Source organism: Colobus angolensis, unplaced genomic scaffold (genome assembly GCF_000951035.1).
Source record: "Colobus angolensis palliatus isolate OR3802 unplaced genomic scaffold, Cang.pa_1.0 Scaffold207, whole genome shotgun sequence".
Classification (NCBI taxonomy): Eukaryota; Metazoa; Chordata; class Mammalia; order Primates; family Cercopithecidae; genus Colobus; species Colobus angolensis.
In genome coordinates, this window is record NW_012115233.1 from 3,030,773 (window position 1) to 3,047,487 (window position 16,715).

Below are 16,715 nucleotides of genomic sequence, written 5' to 3' on the forward strand. Positions count from 1 at the left end.
AGACCCCGCCCGCTCTGCGGCGGCCCCTACCGTTAGTGCCTCTGCCTTTCGCTTCCCCGCGTCAGAGGGTCGCTTCCTTTCGAAGGAGGCAGGGCCTCTCGCTCTGTCGCCTTTAGAGTGGTCCGGGGCCTTGCCCCAGGGGTGGAGAAATGGCCGCTCACACCCACCTGTGGGGCCGAGCGGATGGAAGGCCTCGGGACAGCTAGTCCTGGCCCGTGGGCGAGGGCGACTCAGGTCGCTGCTTGCTGGGCCGTTGCCTGGGTTACGGCCACGCTGTGGGCGGGACCGCGGCGGAAGAGACGTAGCCCAACAAAGCTAAGCACAGGCAGGGCGGCTCGTGGCACCTCCTACCCACTCCGGAAGCTGCCGCCGGAAAGGCCAACGTAGGAGGGTGAGATGGTGAAGGTGGAGGCATACCCGGGTCCTCGGGCCGGCGAGTTCCGTAGGAGCGCCCTTTTGCCTGCTAGGATGTTTAGTAGATGCCAGGCGGCCAGAAACATCCCCGCTTTTCTCCCTCGGCTCCCTGAGGAACCGCCGTGCGCGTTTCCCATAGACACAAACTTCACAGGCCCAGAACGTCACGGGAGGACGCGTTGTGAACCTCGAAGAGCCCATTTACGTCACCGACAGCACCGGGCCGACGGACACTCGCTGAACTTCTGGCCCGGAGCAGCACAGCTCTGAAGTGGGCACTGGCATCTGTTATACAAATAAAGGAAAGTGTCCTCACGTCCTTAAAACAGCTTGCTGAAGAGAGATCGCAAGGCATCCTTCACTCCAGCTCGGGTCTGACTCCAAAGCCTTCTGCTTTAGAAAGTGTGACTATTTCTGCTGTAGAAAACCGGTATCTAGGCCGGGGGCGGTGGCTCATGCCTGAAATCCCAGCACTTTGGGAGGCCGAGGCGGGTGTATCACCTGAGGTCAGGAGTTCGAGACCAGCCTGGACAACATGGCGAAACCCTGTCTCTACTAAAAATACAAAAATTAGCCGGGTGTGGTGGCGAGCACCTGTAATCCCAGCTACCTGGGAGACAGGCAGGAGAATGGCTTGAACCTGGGCGGCGGAGGTTGCAGTGAGCTGAGAGCACACTACTGCACTGAGTTTTGCCTGGAGAGCAAAACTCAGTCTCAAAAAAAAAAAAAAAAAATCGGTATCTAAGTTCTCTAGCACTGATTGCTCCAATGAGACGGATTCAGCTATAATTCTATTCCAGTTTTTTTCATACGTGTACGCTTAGGTATCTTGGCCACATAAATAGGAAGTTGCAACTAAAAGGGGTTTTATTATAGTAGTATCTCAAGCTAGTAAGTATTAACCAAAAACATTTAAATGTTTTATCAGTTGACAATTTGTTTTGGTCTTCCTTCAGATCTACTGAAAACAGCTGGGCACCGTGGCTCACACCTGGAATCCCAGCTGAGGCCTCCTCGAGCTTCAATTCCTCGAGCCCAGGAATTGAAGGTTGCAGTAAGCTATGATTGTGTCACTGCACTCCAGCCTGGGAAACAGTACAAGACCTTGCAAATTAGAAAAAAGTTTCTGGAAAGTATACCAAAAGTCTTAACTTCAGATTTGCTAAATGAATAAATGAATTCAACAACCTAACAGCAAGTACATGGGGGAAGTTGGAGGATCTCGAAACTGACTTCCTTCACACCAACGACTCCTGCATTTAGCAGGTAAAAGCCCAATAGCATGATTGAGTGGAAACATGAAGGGACAAGGGTTAGGCTAGTTATGTTTATAAAAAGTCAACAGAGATTGAGTCAAGATACCAGAAACTCTACTGTAGTAAGATCCCAATTTGCAAAAACAGAGAAAGGAAGCATACGGAACTGTATCTTCTGCTCAATTTTGCTGTGAATGTAAACTTCCTCTAACACATAAAATGTATTTTAAAGAAAAAAAGCCAGGAGTGGTGGCTTGCGCCTGTAGTGCCAGTTACTCACAGGGGAGGCTAAGGCAGGAGAATCACTTGAGACCAGCCTGGGAAGTGTCACAAGACCCCATATCTGTTTTTTTTAATTAAAGGGGGATGGCTGGGTGTGGTGGCTCACACCTGTAATCCTAGCACTTTGGGTGGATGAGGTGGGTGGATCACTTGAGGTCAGAAGTTCAAGACCAGCCTGGCCAACATGGCAAAGCCCCATTTCTACTAAAAATAGAAAAATTAGCCAGGCGTGGTAATGGATGCCTGTAATCCCTCCCAGCTACTCAGGAGGCTGAGGTGGGAGAATCACTTGAACCTGAGAGGTGGAGGTTGCAGTGAGCCGAGATCGCACCATTGCACTCCAGCCTGGGTGGCACGAAAGGCCTATTGCAGGGAAGAAAGACGAATTTAATCCTGGTGTAAAGAAAGGCACCTCTCTAAGGATGGGAAGGAAGGTGTGATTTGGTATGAAAGAACACTGTAAAAAAAAAACACACTTGTACTTAGCATAATTCTTTAAATTGTTCTCTTTTTAGTAGCCCCAGAAAAACTACAGAAATTGGAAAAATTCAGAAATTCTGATTTGCTGAGGAACTGATCTGAACGACCAGCCTAATTTTCATAGTAGTATGGCCATGCAGAGCTCCCTAGTGGTTTATTAAAACCTAAAGCTGGCTGGGCGCAGTGACTCACACCTGTAATCCCAGCATTTTGGGAGGCCGAGGCGGGAGGATCATCTGAGGTCACCAGTTCGAGACCAGCCCGGCCAACATGGAGAAACCCCATCTCCACTAAAAATGCAAAAATTAGCCGGGCATGGTTGTGGTCTGGGTGCCTGTATTCCCAGCTGTCCTGGAGGCTGAGGCAGGGGAATTGCCTGAACCTGGGAGGTGGAGGTTGCAGTGAGCCAATATCCTGTCACTGCACTCTGGCCTGGGCAAAAGAGTGAGACTGTCTCAAAAAAAACCAAAACAAACCAAAACCTAAAGTTAACAACTAAACCACCTGGGAAGTGATACCAGAAAAAAAATTTAACACTTCCTGGGTAACCTATTCAGTTTCTCATTTTAGTTACTAGAAAGCTTTCTTCAAAACTTTTATTAATCTGCTCTATTAATGCCAAAACCATTCAAAAGGAATATGAGGTCATGAAAATTAAATTCCCTGGATTCAGTCAATTTGGAGGGCCATTCAAAGCCTGTATTTTTGGCAGCACTGTGACATAAATGACAGTGGATTTGGCTCTGTGTTCTAAATAGTGGAAGAGCAAGTTGCCATATGTTCTACTCTTTGAAAAAAGAGGGGTTGTTACAGAGCAAGTATGTGTGTCTTTGGGAGGAAAAAGGAAAATAAACTGCCCACCTTCTTCAGAGACTATAACCACTCGTGGACTTTCATACTCTAGAATGGCCACTTTTGCTTCCCACCTTTATTTAGAAAATTCATCTTCTCCCTCTACCCAGAGATTCCCATTTAAAACAAAAAAAAAAATTTTTTTTTTGAGACTGAGTCTCGCTCTGCTGCCCAGGCTGGAGTGCAGTGGCACGATCTTGGCTCACTGCAAGCTCCACCTCCTGGGCTCATGCCATTCTTCTGCCTCAGCCTCCTGAGTAGCTGGGACTATAGGCGACCGCCACCATGCCTGGCTATTTTGAAACCGTGTGAAACCGTGTTAGCCAGATGGTCTTGATCTCCTGACCTTGTGATCTGCCTGCCTCGGCCTCCCAAAGTGCTGGGATTACAGGTGTGAGCCACCGCACCCGGCCCCATTTAAATATTTTTATAGTAAAATTTGCTAAGGGACTAAGAGTAGACCAGGAAATGTGAACATCATTACTACGACCACCCAACTATTTAACAAATTTCTTATCCTATCACCTTTCATACCTGTGAAACGATGGTAATAATCGATGTGTCTAGAGAACTTTCAAAACAAAAGGGTAAATCTATGTAATTACTCATCCCCATGTATTTTCTTTTTTTTTTTTTTAAGACAAAGTCTCACTCTGTCGCCAGGCTGGAGTGCAGTGGCGTGATCTCGGCTCACTGCAACCTCCGCCTCCTGGGTTCAAGCAATTCTCCTGCCTCAGCCTCCCAAATAGCTGGCACTACAGGTACATGCCACCATGCCTGGCTAATTTTTTGTTTTTAGTAGAGATAGGGTTTCATTGTGTTAGCCAGGATGGTCTCGATCTCTTGACCTTGTGATCTGCCCACCTTGGCCCCAAAGTCCGGGGATTACAAGCGTAAGCCACGGCACCCGGCCTATTTTCTTTTTTGTTTTCTTTTTTTGAGACGGAGTTTTGCTCTTGTTGCCCAGGCTGGAGTTCAATAGTGTGATCTCCAGCTCACTGCAAACTCCAACTCCTGGGTTCGAGCAGTTCTTCTGCCTCAGCCTCCTGGGCAGCTGGGATTACAGGTCACCACACCCAGCTAATTTTGTATTTTTAGTAGAGACGGTTTCTCCATGTTGATCATGGTGGTCTCAAACTCCCAACCTCAAGTGAGGCACCCGCCTCGGCTTCCCAAAGTGTTGGGACCGCCCCCAGCCATCCCCATCTATTTTCTAAGCAGACAGATCAATTAACCTGATTGATAATTATACAATATAGACAATCATCCAGGATACCTTGGATACTTTGAGACACGTTCTCACTGTCACCCAGGCTGGAGTACAGTGGTGTGATCACTGCAGCCTTGACCTCCCAGACTGATCCTACCTGCCTCCCAAATAGCTGGGACCACAGGTACATGCCACCATTCCAGGCTAATTTTTGTATTTTTGTAGAGATGGGGTTTCACCATGTTGCCCAGGCTGGTCTCAAACTCCTGGGCTCAAGAGATCCACCGAACGTGGCCCCCCAAAGTGGTAGGATTACAGGCGTGAGCCACCACGCCTGGCCAATACTTTCTTGATAAGGGTACAAAGATATAGTTCAGCAGTGATATGGCTACTGGCAGAGTCTTGGAACAAACAGTTTCATCTGAGGAGCAGGAAAGATTTGTATGTTATTTACCTACCTACTTTCGCTAAGTCCTTCTATTTGCTGTTTGTTCACCACCAGGAGGTGGTACTATATGAATACTTCTCTTTTCCTCTAGTAACTGAGAAAACGATACAGGAGTTTATCTCCTCTCGCTCTGTGTGTATGTGTATATATACATGTGCATGTGCCTATAGATCCCCCAACCCCAATATTGTCAGCATATTACAGTTGGTTAGAGTATGCTACATACTAGCTACTTGGAAATACCTTTTGGCACTCTAAATATGCTTAAGTTGCAAAGAATACTCACTATCAAAGTCCATTATCTGAGCTCATAAAGCTTCAATCTGTGTCCACTTTTATTCCCATGACTTAAGTGGAAACCTGAATGTGGTTTAACTTCTTAAAAATCCCATGTGCTATACTGATCAAAATTTCCACCTTCCTTTGTCTTTCCTCTTCTTCCTTCGGACCTCACATGATAGAAAATCAAAGTCGGTGATTTATTTTTTATTATGTTAAAGGTGATCTTGGCTTGAGAAAAACCAGATTCGTGACTAAAGGAAACATTTTCTTGCAGCTTTTCATTGTCTGGCTTAAATTTCCTTTTTTAAAAAAAGGTAACTTACCCTAAGTTAAAGTTAGCACTTTCACAAATACTAGCAGAGTCACTAAACGAAATATTAACATCAAAACAAAAAAACATGATTAACGAAGAAGTATTTTATTATTTTGCTGCAAAGCTGTTGCTTCACCATATAAAAATAGCACCAGCAAATGCAGTGTATTGCAAAATCAGGATAGTGGTGTGTCATCTAACACTGTCCAAGCAACAAAAACCTCTTCACTCCCAGTTATTTCCAATGGAAAGATCATTAAGTATTTCATCCCAAATCCAGGTATGGATATATGCAAGTTACAATATTATGTAAGGCTTAAGAATAACAACGTTATCTTTGAATTATGTAATTTTTAAAACTAGTTTTTACCATGGATAATTTAATGAAATCTGAACACTAGAGCCTAGTCTAAAATCTATAATCATTAGAAAGTTAAAGGGCATTTTCCTTCATTAGCAGCGTTAACAGTAGTTTGTTTCTTCTCTATCGGTAATGCTAAAAGTTGCTATTCTAAGTCTTCTATCCACCACTAATTTAAGACAATCTGCTGGGCTGCGGTATTTCATACTAGTTTATTTAGGGGTTCCATTTTCACTCCTCAATAGATTTGATGTATTTCTCATATGCTTCTTCACTCATAAGTTCATCTAGTTCTGAAGGGTTACTCAGTGTCATCTTGATCAGCCAACCTGCAACCAAAAAACAACCTTATATTCCACATTAACTTTTTAAAAAGTCAGATTCATCCAAAATGTAACATAAATTTGAGTGCCTCAATCTTGTATTCTTTACAATCTTGTATTCTTTAAAAAAACTATACATATTTGTTCATGGAACTTTAAATTTTAGCCTTAGGAATTAAAATACTTGTATATAACAAATGAAAATAATTATAGCTAGAATAGATTCCACCATAATAAAACAAGAACTCTTAGGCTGTAATAAGTATCAGACAATGACATTTAAATCTTTAGGGGCTGGGCACGGTGGCTCACGCCTGTAATCCCAGTACTTTGGGAAGCCAAGGCAAGCAAATCACTTGAGGCTAGAAGCTCTGGACCAGCCTGGCCAACACAGTGAAACTCCATCTCTACCAAGAACAGAAAAATTAGCTAGGCATGGTGGCGGTTGCCTGCAATCCCAGCTACTGGGAAGCTGAGGCAGGAGAAGTGCTTGAACCCGGGAAGGGGAGGTTTCAGTGCACCGAGGTCATGCCACTGTACTCCAGCCTAGGCGAAAGAGGGAGAGACTGTCTCAAAAAAATAAGTCCTTAAATATATGATCCAAATATACAAGGCCAGGTATATCTTTAACAAATCGAACACTAACTACTGAGGTTAATGGGATTAGAAAGCAGTAGTAATTAGAAGGACTAGGTGACAGGCAAGAGAAATACAATCTAATCCTAACTTTGCCATTTATCAGCCATGTGACCCTTTCAGATAAATCCTTTGGAGCCTCTATTCATCTACAAAATAGAGAAAATTGCTGTTAGCTTACCTCATTAGATTGTAAGGATGAAAATGTGAGATAACCAAAAATTAATGTAGAATATATTATTATTTTGTTACCTCCCGTATCACACGATATGAGTGGCTGCTTTATGTGTGAAAAAGTACTTTGCAGGTGTTTACACCAAAACCAAAGAATCTACAACTGATATCAAGAACCCTGCAAAATAAGGTAATGCTTTTATCACCAGAGATTTTTTTTTTTCTGAGACGGTCTCGCTCTGTCCTTCAGGCTGGAGTGGAGTGGTGCGATCTTGGCTCACTACAGACTGCAGCCTTGACCTCCCAGGCTCAAGCAATTCTCCCACTTCAGCCTCCCTAGCAACTGAGACTACAGGCACATTCCACCACAACCAGCTAATTTTTGTCTCTCTATAGAGACAGAGTCTCACCGTGTTGCCCAGCTGGTCTCCAACTCCTGGACTAAAGCAATCCACCCACCTTGGCCTCCCAAAGTGCTGGGAGCACAGGCGTGAGCCACTGCGCCTAGCCAGAAATCTTAAACATAACTTTATGTATTCAACTAACCTCTGTTTTCCTTTTAAAGCAGAACATCTCTATTTAGTACCAAGAAGTAGAAAAAGATGAAGTCACAATCAGCTAAGCTTGCTTTAAATTCTAGATAAAATATTAACTGTGGTAGTAATTCCTTGAGAAATTTCTAGCAAAAGCTTACCATCTTCATAACAAGATTTGTTTACAAGTCCTGGATTTTCTGCAAGAGCTTCATTAATTTCAGTTACTTCTCCTGATAAAGGAGAATAGAGTTCACTAGCAGCTTTCACACTTTCCAAAGCACCAAACTCATCTAAATGGAAAAAAAAAAAAAACTTGAAATGTTAAAAGTCAGTGACCTGAAAACATAAAATATGAAAAAGCAGATTCCTGTCATATAGCTATGATTTTAAAATTCCAAATTTTTTTTTTTTTTTTTTTTGAGATGGAGTCTCGCTCTGTCACCAGGCTACAGTGCAATGGCGCAATCTTGGCTCACTGCCACCTCTGCCTCCCAGGTTCAAGCGATTCTCCTGCCTCAGCCTCTTGAGTAGCTAGGATTACAGGCCCACACCACCACGCCCAGCTAATTTTTGTATTTTTAGTAGACAGGGTTTCACTGTGTTGGCCAGGCTGGTCTCGAACTCCTGACCTTGTGATCTACCCGCCTCAGTCTCCCCAAGTGCTGGGATTACAACTGTGAGCCAACACGTCTGGCCTAAATTTCTTTAATTAAAAATAAAACCATACGTTTTGTCAGGTTGTAATAACCCACGAGAAGGGTATGTATTGTCTCAACAAGGTGGACCTATCTGTGTGTCCCGGACACAGTGAATAACAAATGGTGATGTGCCTGAATGCCAGATGTGTGTAGGTTCAGTAAAACTCAATGTTCTTGCAACTTAGCTGTGGCTCAGAAAAAAACAAAATGAAAACTTTAGAATGTTCCAGTGACAGTGAAGTACCTTGTATCAGACCACCTTCCTGCAGATAACAATTATAAGCTCTGGGCCAGGCGTGGTGCAGATAACAATTATAAGCTCTGGGCCAGGCATGGTGGCTCATGCCTGTAATTCCAGCACTTTGGGAGCCCTAGGCAGGCAGATCACCTTAGGTCAGTAGTTTGAAACCAGCCTAGCCAACATGGTCTCTACTAAAATACAAAACAATCAGCTGGACATGGTGGTGGATGCCTGTAATCCCAGCTACTTGGGAGACTGAGGCAGGAGAACCGCTTGAACCCAGAAGGCGGAGGTTGCAGTGAGCCAATACCATGCCATTGCACTCCAACCTGGGTGACAGTGTGAGACTCCATCTCAAAAACAAAAAACACTATTATAAATGTTAAAAGTCAGTGAGTTGAAAACATAAAATATAAACATATATGAAAACATAAAATATGATTACAGGAGTGAGCCACCGGCCAGGCACGGTGGCTCACGCCTATAATCCCAGCACTTTGGGAAGCCAAGGCAGGTAGATCACTTGAGGTCAGGAGTTCAAGACCAGCCTGGCCAACATGGTGAAACCCTGTCTCTACCAAAAACTAAAAAAAATAAAAAGTAGCCTGGTGTGGTGGTGTGTGCCTGTAGTCCCGGCTACTAGGGAGGCTGATAAAGGAGAATTGCTTGAACCTGGGAGGCAGAGGTTGCAGTGAGCCAGTATTGCACTACTGCATTCCAGCCTGGGCAACAGAGCAAGTCTCCGTCTCAAAAAAAGAAGAAGGAAAAAAACAGTTTAAAAAAAGGCTGAAAAGTTAACAGTCTTAGGGACCTATAGGACAGTATCAAGTGATCTGATGAACATGTCTCAAATCAGAGAAGAAAAAAGGAATGAAGTGAGAAGAGAAAGAAATCATGACTAAAAAAAGAAGTCTCCAAATTTAATGGAAAAAAAAAATTCCATCTACAGATTGAAGAAGCTCAGTAAATCCCAAAAGCGGTCAAACGTAACACACACTGTGTGATTCCTTTCAAATAAAGTTAAATAGGCAAAATTAACCTATGGTGTAGAAACAAGAGAAGATGTCATCTATTTGATTGGGAAGGTTTATTCAAGTGTATACATTTGTTAAAACTCACTGAATTGTACATTTCTGGTCCATGTATTTCACTGTATGTAGATTTTACATCAAGTTAAAAAACTGCCTTTAGCAGAATGTCTTAAAAGGGTACTCATTAGTTTAAGGATATTATCTAACATATTGATATTAATAGACTTTTTTTCGAAGTAGAGTCTTGCTCTGTCGCCCAGGCTGGAGTGCAGTGATGGGATCTCGGCTCACTGCAACCTCCGTCTCCCAGGTTCCAGCAATTCTCCTGTCTCATCCTCCTAAGTAGCAATTACTTTTGCACCACCCTACTACTTGGGTCAAAAGCACTCTAATTGGCTGGGCACGGTGGCTCATACTTGTAATCTCAGCACTTTGGGAGGCCAAGGCAGGTGATCACTAGAGGTCAGGAGTTCGAGACCAGCCTGGCCAACATGGGGAAACCCCGTCTCTACTACAAATACAAAAATTAGCTGGGAGTGGTGACACATGCCTGAGACACAAAAATTGCTTGTACCCGGGAGGCGGAAGTTGCAGTGGGCCGAGATGGTGCCACTGCACTCCAGCCTGGGTAACAAAGCGAGACCATCTCACACAAACAAACAAATCCAGGGTACAAACAATTTACTATTCAATGTAAAGATGAGGTAAAGAAAATTCATAGCATGGATCATTCCAAGATCCTAACAACACTCACCTTGTTTGTTCAATTTTGTCCCAACTTCAGGTAGACTACAGTAAACAACATCTCCCAATGCTTCCTAAATAAAACAAGACAAAACCAAAAATCTCTAAGAAATTAAAACTAAACCCTCCAATAAATAGAACAAGCAAAACACTGAATCCCCTATAATTAAGATTTAGTACATATTTCATACTTGAGGGGCTACATTCTTGGGTTTTCCTTAAAATCCTTTACACATGTAAAAACTACTCGGTCAGGCGTGGTAGTTCACGCCTGTAATCCCAGCACTTTGAGAGGCCCAAGGTGGGCGTATCACTTGAGGTCAGAAGTATGAGACCAGCCCGGTTGACGTGGTGAAACCCAGTCTCTAATAAAAATACAAAAATTAGCCCGGCGTGGTGGTAGGTACGTGTAATCCCAGCTACTCAGGAGGCTGAGGCAGGAGAATCACTTAAACCTGGGAGACAGAGGTTGCAGTGAGTTGAGATTGTGCCTCTGTACTCCAGCCTTGGTGACAGAACAAGACTCCATCTCAAGAATAAAAATAAATGGCTGGGTGCGGTGGCTCATGCCTGTAATCCCAGCTCTTAGGGAGGCAGAGGTGGGAGGATAGCTTGAGCCCAGGAGTTCGAGACCTGCCTGGGCAATATAGCAAGACTCAGTTCTCCAAAAATAAGTAAAATAAAATGATTTTTAAAAACTCTTCTCAACTCAGGAGCTGCAAGAGACCAGCCACCAGTACGATTTGGCTCACAGGCTTTAGCAATCTGACAAAAGCCACATGCCCCAGACAACACTGCTAGCTCTTTGTTTTGTTTGGTTTTGAGACAGAGTGTCTCTCTTTTTGCCCAGGCTGGAGTGCAGTGGCCTGATCTCAGCTCACTGCAACCTCTGTCTTCCAGGTTCAAGTGATTCTCCTTCCTCAGTCTCCCAAGTAGCTGGGATTACAGGTGCCCCCCACCATGCCCAACTAATTTTTTTAAATTTTTTGCTAGAGACGCAGTTTCACCATGTTGGCCAGGCTGGTCTTGAACTTCTGACTCAGATGATCCACTTACCTCGGCCTTCTGAAGTGCTAGGATTACAGGTGTGAGCCACTGCCCCCGGCAAACACTACTAGGTCTTCTGTGCATGAACATATTTGGTGTTCTTCCACCTCTGCAGTTTTATGTACATCATTGCCCCCAATGCATTTGCTGAAATCCTGCTCACTGATTCTACAAATCACAGTCCTCACGCCTTGTACTCCCTGAAGTCCTTGACTCTAGAAAGAAGTGGTCTCTCCATCAGGTAAGTAAATTACAACCCCACTGTTCCAATGCCATCGTGTAATGTTTGCAAGTCATTCCCATGGAAGTAATTCCCCTTACCTCTAGGAGGTAAGGACGACATCTTACACAACATCTCAAAAAATACCCAGTACAGAGCTTCATAGTAGGTATACAGAGATGCCAAGGAAGATACAATTGTCAGTGATTCTCAACACAGAAGAATCTTACATGTCTGAGGAATTTTGTACAGTCACATGCTGCCTAATGGCGTTTTGGTCAACAGACCACATACACGACAGTGGTCCCATGAAATTATAATATAGTTAGTATCACTTATCCAAAATGCTTGGGACCAGAAGTGTTTTGGATTTCAGATTTTGGAATCCTTGCATTATACTTAACAGATGAGCACTCCTCATCCAAGATTCTGGATTCCAAAATGCTCCAATGAGCATTTTCTTTAAGAGTCATGTTGGGCCGGGCGCGGTGGCTCAAGCTTGTAATCCTAGCACTTTGGGAGGCCGAGACAGGCGGATCACAAGGTCAGGAGATCGAAACCATCCTGGCGAACACGGTGAAACCCCATCTCTACTAAAAAATACAAAAAACTAGCCAGGCGAGGTGGCGGGCGCCTGTAGTCGCAGCTACTCGGGAGGCTGAGGCAGGAGAATGGTGTAAACCCAGGAGGCAGAGCTTGCAGTGAGCTGAGATCCGGCCACTGCACTCCAGCCTGGGCAACAGAGTGAGACTCCGTCTCAAAAAAAAGAGTCATGTTGGTGCTCAAAAAGTTTCAGATTTTTGGATTATTTCAGGGATTAAAGATGTTCAACCTGTACCATATTTTTACTGTACCTTTTCTATGTTTTGATAGACAATTGTGTTACGATTGACTACAGTATTCAGTACAGTAACATGCTGTACAGGTTTGTAGCCCAGGAGCAAAGGCTGTACCATACAGCCAAGGTGTGTAATAGGCTGTACCATCTAGGTGTGTGTAAGGACACCCAGGAAGCTCACACAAGGATGAAATCCCCTAGGAGGCATTTCTCAGAACATAGCTCCATCATTAAGTGACACACGACTATATTCCCATCAGTTAACATCCCCCTTCCCCGCCTCACCCAATACATACATCCAGTTGAAAATGACTGACCACGCTAGTATTTGGCTTCTCATTGTTTCTTAAACATTATCGCCATATGGAATTGAGGGGAATTTACAGAGAAAAGATGGGCTAAAATAAAAGCCTTCCCTTTGTGTAATCTGTGCCTACTGAGGTTTTCTTTCTTCCCATCCCGCTGGTCATGTGTGTATCACTGGACCCACAAAATGCTGGTAACATCCTGCTCTTCTTTTTCTTCTTTCCTTAAATGCCCAGTACAAAACACACACATTTCCTTCTTGAATAAGATATGTTTCCTACTTTTAGTGTTAAGCTTGCAACATCTCTTAAAATACCACATAATGCCCTAACTACGTTTTACTTAATTCAACTCTGGTTGGTTTTCTTTTTTTTTTTGAGATGGAGTCTCACTCTGCAGTGGTGTGATCTCGGCTCACTGCAACTTCTGCCTCCCAGGTTCAAGTGATTCTCCTGTCTCAGCCTCCTGAGTGGCTGGGATTACAGGTGTGCACGACCAGGACAAGCTAATTTTTGTAATCTGCAGTGACATGATCATGGTTCACTGCAGCCTCAACCTCCTGGGCTCCAGCAATCCTCCTGCCTTAGCCTCCTGAGTAGCTGGGACCACAGGCATGAGCCACCATGCCAGGCTAATTTTTTTTTAACTTTTGGTAGAGACGGGGTCTTACTATGTTGACCAGGCTGGTCTTGCACTCCTGGCCTCAAGCAATCCTCCTGCCTAAGCCTCCCAAAGTGTTAGGATTCCAGGCATGAGCCACCTCACGTGGCCTAAACACTTTTTTAAACATAGAGATAAAGGAAATTATGCAAGAGCACACTGTCACAAATATTTCAATATAATCTAATACCTGTGCAAAATTGCTGATTCCCACTGTTCCAATACCATTTTCTGTTGTTATCCATTCATGTTTCTCTGTGAATTTACGCACTAAAACAGAAGACCAATATTTCAGAAAAGCAGCAGCATTACTTCTTAAGAAGCACTTTTCATTATCATTCCTTTCAAAAGATTTTCCCAGATTTTGTGTCCGACCTGTTGACACTACCTTTAAATAGTACATGGCCCAGGAAAGAACGAAGATCATGTATATAGAGATGACGCATTGAAACAGCAGTACCATTTAAGCAAAGATGGCTTGATCTGAATGCCGGGTGCATCTTTTGGAGACTGGATTATTTGCTTTAACATTACTTAGCCTAAATCACAAAAGAAAATTTTGGAGCATATTTCAAATGTATACTTAACTATTACTGGTCTGTCTTTCAGAAAAAATAAAATCTGTCCCTCTGAAGACAGATTTGGGGTGATGAGGTTTAGGGAGACAGCATAAAGATGGCTCATATAAGAAACTATGTAACCTAAGAAATAATAACAATAATAAGGTGCCTCTTTAGGCAGAGTTGACCTAAGAGGGCTTCACTGCAGCTTGGGTTATAAAGTAAAATTTTATAGGAATGAAACTGACCTCCTGAAACAACTATAATTTGACTAAGTTCTTAAAATTCTACTTTAATCAAATTCAAGCCTGACCTTGAAGACAGTACTACCGTCACTTAAAGAAGAAAACTAAGATCAGAACTCAACAGTCTCCTCAGAGCTAAGCCATGACTTGGTGGAAAGTCAAGCTCTGCTCATCATTCACCGGACAGGTTCAGCCCTTGACTTACTGAGCACTTCTCTAAAGATACGGTCCAACAATTCAGGGAATCCTGAAAGAAAGGCCGCCCAGGCCGGGCGTAGTGGCTCACACCTGTAATCTCAGCACTTTGGGAGGCCGAGGCAGGCGAATCACAAGGTCAGGAGTTCGAGACCAGCCTGGCCAACATGGTGAAACCCTGTCTCTACTAAAAATACAAAAAAAATTAGCTGGGCGTGTAATCCCAGCACTTTGGGAGGCCGAGGCGGGCAGATCACCTGAGGTCAGGAGTTTGAGCCCAGCCTGGCCAGCATGATGAAACCCCATCTCTACTAAAAAAATACAAAAATTAGCCAGGTGTGGTGGCACATGCCTGTAATCCCAGCTACTTGGGAGGCTGAGGCACGAGAATTGCTTGAACCCAGGAGGCAGAGGTTGCAGCCGAGATCACACCACTGCACTCCAGCCTGAGCAACAGAGCAAGACTCGTCTCAAAAAAAAAAAAAATCGCTGGGCATGGTGGCTCACGCCTGTAATGCCAACACTTTGGGAGAAAAATAATTTTTTTCCCCCTTAAATTATCATGGTGCAGGTCAGGCACTGTGGCTCATGCCTGTAATCCCAGCACTTTGGGAGGCCGAGGCGGGCAGATCACCTGAGGTCAGGAGTTTGAGACCAGCCTGGCCAGCATGGTGAAACCACGTCTCTGCTAAAAATACAAAAATTAGCTGGGTGTAGTGGTGCATGCCTATAATCCCAGCTACTTGGGAGGCTGAGGCAGGAGAATCACTTGAACCTGGGAGGTGGAGGTTGCAGTGAGCCAAGATTGCACCACTGCACTCCAGCCTGGACGACGAGCCAAACTTCGTCTCAAAAAAAAAAAAAAAACATGCTGCAGAATAAAATGATCTTTTAAAGTTTATCAAGAGGATTTTGAGCAAAACAGATGGTATACAGTTGTCTATAACACTTAATTCTCTCACTCTGTTACAAGGCTAGAACTCGCCAGTTATATGCCAATTATGAGCAGTCTGAAGCTAATACACCTTTTCAAAGTGCTGGACCACTATAAATATCACTTGAGACTACCGTCTTTGACCTTGCACCTTGCCTACCTGTGAAGATAATTTTAGGATTAAGGCTGCTGTGACACTCATTTTAGCAACCGAGCAACCCCAAGTTTAGAGGGAGACAGCAACATTACTAAGCTCAATACCCCTCAGTCCTGGCCAGGCGCAGCAGCTCTCGCCTGTAATCCCAGCACTTTGGGAGGCTGAGGCGGGCAGATCACCTGAGATTAGGTGTTCAAGAGCAACCTAGCCAACATGGTGAAACCCCGTTTCTACTAAAAATACAAAAATTGGCCAAGTATGGTGGCGGGCACCTGTAATCCCAGCTACTCGGGAGGCTGAGGCAGGAGAATCACTTGAAGCTGGGAGGCAGAAGTTGCAGTGATTCAAAGTCCTAAGTCTTTATTTTAATAAGCATGTTGTTTAGGCTAAAGATAATGATTAGTACAATTCTCCTTTAACCCTTGGCCTGACAGAAAGAAGTGGATAGATTAGGTAAATAATTACTTTCTTTTTTTGAGACAGAGTCTCACTCTGTCGCCCAGGCTGGAGTGCAGTGGCGCTCGGCTCACTGCAACCTCCGCCTCCCGGGTTCAAGTGATTCGGCCTCATCCTCCCAAATAGCTGGGATTACAAGCACATGCCACCACGCCCGGCTAATTTTTTGTATTTTTAGTAGAGATGGGGTTTCACCCTGTTAGCCAGGATGATCTCGATCTCCTGACCTCGTGATCCGCCGCCTCGGTCTCCCAAAGTGCTGGGATTACAGGCGTGACTCATCGCGCCCGGCCTGGTGCTTTAATTTTAATAAGCGCTTCTGCTTTAATTTTACTTCGGAGTTCTCAGTAACGGTCCATTTAGTAAACTAAAGGCCTCCCCATTTGGGGTCTCAACGATGCATGCAGATGGGAGATAAACTAAGGCCACTGAGACGCTTAAGCGACACGTGCCTTGCTTCTGCAGCAAGCGGCCGACCTGCCCGCGGGACCGGCCAGGCCCCCCCAGCTTCGGCGTCTCGCAGGCCTCCCCTCCCGGCTGCAGGCAACCCCTATGGCAAAGGCTGCTCGCGGGACCTCCCGCTACTTAAGAGGGAGAAGCGGCCGCAGAGCCGGGGATCCCAACAGAAGTAAGAAAAGGGCAGGGTCCATGCTTGCTCCGCACCGGTGGCTCAGGAGCGGGGCCCAGGCGTCCTCCGAGTCCAGCTGGGCCCGGGACAAGCAGCCCAGGCGGGGACGGAGCAGCCGCCCACTTGTCCGCCGCACTTACCCGAGAGCAGAGCGGGTCGCGTGCGCAGTGTCCGGACGGCGCCCGCCC

At 44.8% G+C, this 16,715-nt stretch overlaps 2 protein-coding genes across 3 annotated transcripts in view; both read right to left on the bottom strand.

Annotated features, from left to right (window-relative positions):
* The window catches only part of LOC105511937 (chromosome unknown open reading frame, human C16orf46), a 21,174-nt gene extending 20,877 nt beyond the window's left edge, over window positions 1–297 (bottom strand). For both annotated transcript variants that reach the window (XM_011942153.1, XM_011942154.1), the window contains exon 1: window positions 168–297. The gene's annotated coding sequence lies outside the window, so the exon portion shown is untranslated. The remainder of the gene's footprint in view (window positions 1–167) is intronic.
* A 5,654-nt stretch (window positions 298–5,951) lies between these two features.
* GCSH (glycine cleavage system protein H (aminomethyl carrier)) lies at window positions 5,952–16,710 on the bottom strand (the record flags this gene model as incomplete). The annotated part of the gene is made up of 5 exons (XM_011942206.1): window positions 5,952–6,227; window positions 7,726–7,857; window positions 10,292–10,355; window positions 13,543–13,622; window positions 16,668–16,710. Coding segments are annotated over 5 exons (417 nt in total), but the record flags the coding sequence as incomplete, so codon positions are not given.
* Between the last annotated feature and the right edge of the window lie 5 nt (window positions 16,711–16,715).